Source organism: Genypterus blacodes, unplaced genomic scaffold (assembly GCF_046128005.1).
Source record: "Genypterus blacodes isolate CSIRO-AG114 ecotype Tasmania unplaced genomic scaffold, CSIRO-AGI_Gbla_v1 ptg000012l_1, whole genome shotgun sequence".
Lineage (NCBI taxonomy): Eukaryota > Metazoa > Chordata > Actinopteri > Ophidiiformes > Ophidiidae > Genypterus > Genypterus blacodes.
This window is the reverse complement of record NW_027466826.1, coordinates 6,249,083-6,257,262: the sequence shown is the minus strand read 5'-3', so window position 1 is coordinate 6,257,262 and position 8,180 is coordinate 6,249,083. Positions and strand designations below refer to the sequence as shown.

Here is an 8,180-nt window from a genome sequence, read left to right as displayed (position 1 = left end):
CATTCACACTCATTTACACATACAGGCCAAGGGAATGCGTAACCAAGGGAAAGGGAGCTTCCGACTCTAATGACAAGGATGTCGGATGAAGCCTTGTGCCTTTATACTGTGGCAGGAAACCCAGAGCACCCAAAGGAAACTCATGCAGACACAGGGAGATTATGCAAACTAAACAGACTCCAGTCGGATTCAAATCCAGGACCTTTAAGTGACACGGCTAACCACCACTTTCAAAATCAGGTATTTGTTGCGCAGCAGCAATAAATATAAGAATAAGACACATTACGGTGGAATGTTCTTGAGTTCAAACATCCCATATGTCTCGAGCTGTCACAACTAATAGACCATAATAGAATACTTGATTAAAAAAAGCTAACATCTGCCGAAAAAACTCCCCTAATCAGCAGTATGATCCCACACTGCAGCCCAGCTGTTGGCAGTAATGCACCATAAAGTTGGCATGCTAAACGTTACAAAACAAAGAAGAGTCCCACAATATGGCAGAAAAGAAAGGCACATTGGATTAGAGGCTCCACGGTGACTCACAGCAAGAAAAGGTCAGAGGCATCATTTCACATAAACAAAAGATAATTGTGTGTGTGTTGTCAGTCAACATTGCAAAAAAAAAGGAGCTTAAATTTCACAAAAGCCAATAAAGGAATACAGATACACAGGATTCATTGACGCATCGGACACACACACAGAATAAAATAAAGTTTAAAAGTTAATATGAAAATACACTATGATCATTATTACTTATCAAAACTATAATATGTAGGATCAGGAGTGTGCATCAGCGTCCATCACTGATCTAACATGGTGCAGTATTTGGCTCTTAATGCTCCAAGAGAGTTTCCACCTTGTGGTTTTGGCTTCAGTACAAATGCTTGAAAGATCAGCTTCATTATGTAAAGGTTATAATTTTTCCAAGCTAATACATGTATTGAACACCTGTCCAGGTAATGAACGGTTCACACGCACAGCATTCATTCTGATATAGACATTTCTCCCTGAGGCAAACTTTACAAACTAACAGTACATTGTAGACCAAAGCTGTTACGTCTTTCTTGGTTTGGATATTAAGATCCACACACACACACACCACACACACCCCCTGAGTCCTCCAGCACTTTAAGACAAATCTATTGTTCAGCAGATAACCAGGTATTATCAAAACTATATGTTCCCAAGCATCACTAAAGCTTTTCACACTAACCACTGCCAGCTTGCTCGACAATAGGGAGCAAATCAAGAATGCCAGGAAAACATTTCAAAGTTCAACACCTTTAGAGAGGGAAACATTTGCATCACGTAGAAACTTTACACATACATTGTAGATCAACATGGTGAATAGTTCAAAGTAGCAAATGAGACTTGGGCAAAGATGCTTGCGGTGTTTTGATGATTCCAGTTAGTTCACTTCAGCGTCAGTGTTGCTTTTGTGATGGTACAGTGACACCATGTGGTCATGTTAGGAACCTCATGCTTGATGTAGAAACCTGTTCTGATCCATTGTTGGGCAGATGTTTCCAGAATGCATTTCTTCCGTATGGCAACAATTATCCCCAATGAGCAAACAACAGTTACAAAAGAGTGCTGCGACCTATTTAACAAAAATCTGCCTTCGTCTACAATAATCAAACGCCACATGAGAGTCAACAACCTTTATTTGTCCATATATGTGCCACTCAAGAGATGGGTAGATGTTACAGGGGGTTTGCCCTTGAAAGAGAAGCATTTTTATGGATCATTTACAATTTTGATCTCTACACTGAGGCCATTGACAAAAAAAAAAAAAAAAGGAACAAGGGAAAGAAATCAAAGACAATATGGTCGAAACAGTGTAAACACATGGTAATATACAAGAAACAAACAAAAAAAAGCAATAGGTATCAGTGACAAATTAAAAATGTAGGGCAAATTAGTATGAAGAACAAAAGACTCCTGAAAACCCTAACTCTCTTCCTCCAATAACAGCTCAGCATACGTCTCTACATAGCATGCAATAAGGCACCTATCTAACACAAGGAAGAAAACTATGCTACAGATTTGAAGCACAAACTGTTATCCAAAGAAAAAAGAAAATATTGCTCACTGTAATGTTCACTCCCATAAAAACAGTAGAACTCTCATTCCCTTTCGTAGAACCCAAGCCATATCTAAAAAAATAGTTTGTAAAAGATTATTAACAGTAAATAGAGCGCAATTCATTTGGAATTCTGGGTGAGGGGAGGGGGGAGGGAGGGAGGGAGGGAAAAAAACCTGCAAGTCCTGCAAAAGCGCACGTTTCTCCCGCTGTCATCTTTTTCTTTTTCAAAGTCGACCAAATATTGACATTTGTAGAACATCGAGAGTAAAGAGTCACCTATATTCTATACACAGGTAATAAGTCTCCAAAAAAAAGCAAGAAACAAAAATGTGTCGTCGCCTTTTTAAAGTTGATGTACATTTTGGTGCCGAGCACAGAAGGGAACCTGCACGGGAAAAATAATTAGGACACACATCATCTTGCAAATATGTTTACCCAGTATGTTTATTTTTCTATAGAGTATTTTCTTGTGACTAAATTGCAAGTTATAGTAGAAACAGGGTCTTGGCCAGCATTTCTCTCTGTACAGACCATTTTCAGCAGTGCTAAACCCATCATAGATGTACAACAATGTGATAAATATACAAGATGGCTCAAGTCTAAACCAGACTAAATCCAAAGGAGGGGTTGGGGATGGGGGACGCGAGAGAGCGACCCGCCGCGTTTTACCGGAGTCTCCGATACTTACAACGACAAATCAAAAGTCATAAAGAGAGGGGAGGAGGAGGAGGAGGAGGAGGAAGCTGGAGACAAAATGGGGGGGGGGGGGGGGGGGTCCCGCTATCAAAAATGTTTTTCTTCTGGAACATAATATTCGGCTGCACGTGGATGATGGGCTGAAAAGACAAAAAAAAAAACAACAACATCGGGACAACAGTTCTTGCTCGCCAAATATGATGGAAGCCTCTCGTACAAAGTTACAGCTGAAAAGCAGTGTGTGTGTGCCTTCCTATAAAATACATTAAATGGGAGTCTGGTGGCGATCCAGACCGGACCGGCAGGTGAACTCCTGGTTTTTCCCCCCAGTAACATTTGTATCGCGTAGATTATCAAATCACATTTTTTTTCCTTCTTTTTTAAAAGTGTTTCTAAAGAGGTCCCAGAGCAGGTGGAGCACATTCACAAAACAAGAACAGAACCTTTTTTTTTTTTTGAAAACTCTTCAAAACTGAGCACAAGAGTCGGCGGTGGGGGGGTCAAGCGCTGACTTACACAATACAGAGTCCTTCAGGGGGGGCAGGCATTCTTTTCAAGAAAAACTATGTACATTTATACCTTGCTGCTCCACTCCAACGTCACTATGTGTGGGCCCTGACCGTGGCTCCTGGCGGAAGTTGGCCTTGTGTTTCCTGTGGCAAAAATCACATGTAGGAGTATCTGTAGAAATGAAACGGGAGGAGGGGAGAAGGGGGGGGGGGCAGAGATGTGTACATTTATTTGGGAGAGCGCGCGAGAGTTCAATGATCAATGTGGATCCTGTGATGTCTTGAGAGGGAGGAAGAATGGTTAAAGCCTTTTCCGCACTGGGTGCACCGGTATGGCTTTTCCACAGAGAGAATGCGCTGTTTTGGGAAGGCGTTGTTGGGGAATCCCTTCCCGGAGGGGATGGTGGTGTACTGCTGGGGGGGCGGCTGCTGCTGCTGGGGCTGCGGCGGCTGCTGTTTGTTCTCCAAATGAACTCTCTGGTGTCGAGAGAGGGAGGAGGAGTGATTGAATCTTTTCCCACAGTGAGGGCAGGTGTAGCTCTTTCCCTCCGAGTGGACTCTTTGGTGCCGGGACAGAGAAGAGGAATGATTGAAGCCCTTGTCACAGTGGTTGCACATGTAGGGCTTGTCGCCCTGCTGGTGGATCCTCTGCTTGGTGGGGGCGCCGAAGCCCATGGGTTTCCCGGGCTGAGGGGGCGGGTAGACAGGGTTCTGGAGGTGGATCTTGTGGTGGCGAGAGAGGGAGGAGGAGTGATTGAAGCCCTTGTCGCACTGTCTGCAGGTGTAGGGCTTCCCTCCGGCGTGGACCTGCTGATGCTTCTTCAGATGGCGCTTGCGGACAAAACTCTTCCTGCACATATTGCATTTGTACGGCTTCTCCCCCGAGTGGATCCTCTGGTGTTCCCTCAGAGTGGTAGCAGCAGCGAAGCACTTCCCACACTGCGCGCAGCGGTGCGGCTTGTCCCCGAGCGCCACGGCGGCGTGGGTCTTCTGGTGCTGCTTCAGGTTTGAGGTCGTGGCGAAGCCTTTGCCGCACTGGCCGCACGTGTACGGCTTCTCGCGGGCGTGAACCTCCTGGTGCTTTTTCAGATGTCGTCTGCGGATGAAGCTCTTCCGACACTGGGTGCACTTGTAGGGTTTGTCTTCTGAATGCATCTTCATGTGTTCTCTTAAGGTGATGGCGGCGGCGAAGCTCTTGCCGCACTCCGAGCATCTGTGCGGCTTGTCTGGTAAATGGATCATCTGATGCGACTTAAGGCTGAAAGCGTCGATAACATCTTTGCCCATGATTTCCACTCCGGAGGGAGCGTAGGGCTTCTCTTTCATGTGGATCTTCATATGCTGCTTCAGGCTGGCCTCCACGGCAAAGCTCTCCCCACAGTGGACACAGATGTACGGGTTGAGGTCCTTGTGGATCTCAAAGTGTTGGTGGAGATCTGCTATGCTGCCGAAGATCTCCCCGCACTCGTTGCACTGCAGACCGTGGGCTTCGTGTATGATCACGCCGTTCTCGGACTCCACCGTCAACTCCCCGCCGTGATCTGACTCCACCTTCACCACGTGCTCGCTCTCCGCCTTGAGCAGCACCTCGCCCAGCAGAGCCTCGGTCCCCGTCGTCTTGATCTCCGCCGCGGTGAAACAGTGCATGTCGCCGTGTTCCACCTTGATGTAATCGTGGTCTGTCTCGACGATGGCGTCCACGCACGCCACGGCTCCCAGCTCGGGCCCCAGCCCCTGGATCTTCAGCTCTGAGCCGTGTATCTCCAGTTCTAATCCACGCTTTTCCTCTGTCATGATCTCCGTCTCTGCACCGTAGTGAAGGTCTACATGGCTGTGGGCTATGACACACTCCGACCCCAGCGTGTCAAGGCCGGGTGTGTCACATTCAGTCTCTGACTCGGCCATGAGCACACACTCCAGCCCCACGACCTCCGTTTTTGGGCCGGACGGTAACTCAAAAGGAGAATCGGGGGAACAGAGCTCTTTCTTAGAGCAGCACGGGCAGCACTGGCGTCCACGCTAAGCAGACCTGCAAAAAGAAGACAGAGAAGACATTTCACATCACAGTGCCTTCAGGGACAGTTTTCAAAATGAGTCTATTCCAGATATTTCCCACACACTAATATAGAAATGTGCAGCATAAAAAACTAAGGCTACAAACACTACTTCACTGAATTATACAACCTGCTCTTATGTTACATTTGCAGTCCAAATGACACAATAGAATGTTTCATGATAGAGAACAGACATTTAATGATAGATCTTTGCCTTGTTATACTTTTCCAAAGACAATAAGCAAATATATTTAGTCTAGTTAGGTTGCACATGTATTATACAAAGTAATACGTTATTCAAATGAAACTACTGGTAGTATCAAGCAATTGGAACTCATTTCATCAAGTCTTACACCTGCCAAAGCAAAACAAAGTTTAATACAAACTTTGGACCAATGAAAGATGAATGAGTTTAAACCAAAACTGTAAACAGTGTGTGAGACTCGGTGACCTACAGGTGACCTGAGCTGTCACTTAGGCGACTCCAACCAAAACAAAGGACAGACAGGTGAGCTTCCCGATTCCTATCAAACTATGGGTGATGGGATGAATTACACCATGAACAGTAAACTCTCTTTACCGAAGAAGAACATTTAAAACACAATCCAAAACTAAACAACTTTTCCAAAACTTCAGTGACCTTTTCTGGGACAAGAAAACACAATTTCCCAACTTTTCCAAAACTACCCATCATTGCCAACACCACAAACAGAACATGTGCATCATGTTCTCTAAAGTCTACACATGCTGGTCTAGACTAAATAGATGCTTTGTTGTCTTTTCGTCATGCAGCTACTGTAAGAGGACTGATTGTCATGGTGATACAGTCCAACTACACAACATGTTCCTCTCCCATCAACATAAACTCTGCATTTCCATCACAACAGACTTTCCATGATACTTAGCCAGCTACGGCATCCCTCTGCTCGCTAAGCTAACTGACTCGCTAACACCTTGATAGAAATCACAGTGACCATCATCAAGATCAAGCTTCAATGTTAAATCCGTAAACACATGTTAACGCCTGCCTGCCTGGCCCGTATATTGTTGTCAACTGTGCGAAGAAAAGCAAACTGTCATTTTAAAGCTGATCTTATTATATGTAGTTGAGATTGCTGAAGAGATGTGATGCTATTAGTAGTTCAATAACATAGCCGCAAATAGCCACCTAGCCGCTAGTTAGCTGGCTACTATCTTAACGACAAAACAGCATTGTGTTAGCTGCTAATGTGTCCGCGATACAGCCAGCTAACTAGCTTCATAGCATTCGAACAAGCGAAGTAACGACTACCGTACCGTCAAACGACGCGCCGCGACTATCAAAATATATAATATTTTTAACCAAGTGGGTATTTTATCCTTCGGTCACCGACGCGGAAATTTCCCCTTGTGCGTAGTATTAACAGGCCATCTTGTCGTGTCACAGCAGCACTTCCAGTTAGCCGAGCTCGCCTAAGATGGCTGCCAGTAGCTGACGTTAGCCACGCTAGCCTCCGCCCTTCATTACACATTGAAACTTTAACAAACCCGTAGCCACCCGAGCAAAACGCGACATTATACCTTAGACCATAACGCAGAGATATTTTGAACTCTTAACAAAATTAAAAATGGACAGGGAGGGCAGGAAACGTCACTAAGCCAGCTAGCCGCCGCGACATAATTCCATTCGCGATGTCGCTAGCTGAAACAAAGATGGCTAACAAGTGACGGCGATAAATGTTGTGCGAAATGCCCGGGAATTGCCGTATTTACTCACATAAGATTCCACGTGTGACTAATTAATCGACTGATAACGATGACATTGGAAGAGGTTAAACGAATGGCGCGTCTATTAAATCTTCAACAAACCTAGATGAGGGCGCGCTGGGGCTACAAACTCAAAGCCTTCCTGTTAATGCGGCAGCACCGAATGCGCCGCACACATACACGGCAGCTATGGCGGCCTTTGCTAATGGTAGCGGCTATTCTGGCCAAGAAGAAATTAGCGTGTTTAGCTACATAGCCACGATGTCAAGCTAATGAGCCCGGGCTAAGCCAGCGCGTTAGCCCCGGCTACAGCCCCCCAACACACACTCGTCTCGGAACAACCCAGTGGATCGTTGACGGAAGCTTTTGCCCGAACCACCACCCCCATCTTGAACACGTTAACTCCAAATGGCATAGCTAAGACAAACTGGGACGTCGCTTTCAGATCGATCAATCGGATATCTTATCATATCTCAACAATAACACAAAACAGAATTTACGCTGAATTTGCCTCCATTTGCCGTCAGATCACTCGCATTCTTTAATCGGAACACAACGTTAGTCAACGCGGGTCCAGGCCCTGTATTTTTCCATTACAAAGTTCGGTACCGTTGAAGTTGAGCCCCATAACATACAATCCAAACAATGATGGATGTCGCTTATATCTAACGATTGACGTTCACTTAACCTAAGCCGATACTACTGCAGCAATACTTTCACTTTATTTGTTGTGTAACTTTAATTTAAGAAAAAAAATCCCCTGAAACAATTAACGTGGAGCAAAGATACAGGATTTGTTGTTGATGCAAGAAATTCGTGCATGCAAACAGAAAAGCACCCACCTATTAGTTGTAGTGCTTTTTTAGTTAGTTGGTGGAAGGAAAGATGGAGATTATGGTTGGAAAATCGGCGTTGAAAGGCTTTTTTGGAGGCTGTAGTGAAGCTCTAGTCTTCCTCTCTCTCTCCCTGTGTGTGTGGAGCTGGCGCCACTGCTCATCTGGCGCCAACGACGGACCGCCCGACGCACTTCAGCGAAAGCAAGCCGTTGTCATTTCACCCGCACGTTAAGCATCGGCGCCCCCTGTC

General features: G+C 45.5%; 1 protein-coding gene across 4 annotated transcripts; it reads right to left on the bottom strand.

Moving 5' to 3' along the window:
* Positions 1-1,649: 1,649 nt before the first annotated feature.
* LOC143011885 (uncharacterized) lies at positions 1,650-8,101 on the bottom strand. Of its 4 annotated transcripts, none has more exons than XM_076164891.1 (2): positions 7,937-8,101; positions 1,650-5,323 (listed from the first exon to the last, which is right to left on the bottom strand). In XM_076164891.1, exon 2 carries the CDS (start codon positions 5,197-5,199, stop codon positions 3,547-3,549), a length of 1,653 nt encoding a protein of 550 aa, XP_076021006.1. In that variant the 5' UTR covers positions 5,200-5,323; positions 7,937-8,101; the 3' UTR covers positions 1,650-3,546. The 4 variants fall into 4 exon arrangements, with proteins under 4 accessions (XP_076021006.1, XP_076021024.1, XP_076021015.1 ...); XM_076164909.1 differs by lacking the exon at positions 7,937-8,101 and adding an exon at positions 7,105-7,892; XM_076164900.1 differs by lacking the exon at positions 7,937-8,101 and adding an exon at positions 7,197-7,892.
* Between the last annotated feature and the right edge of the window lie 79 nt (positions 8,102-8,180).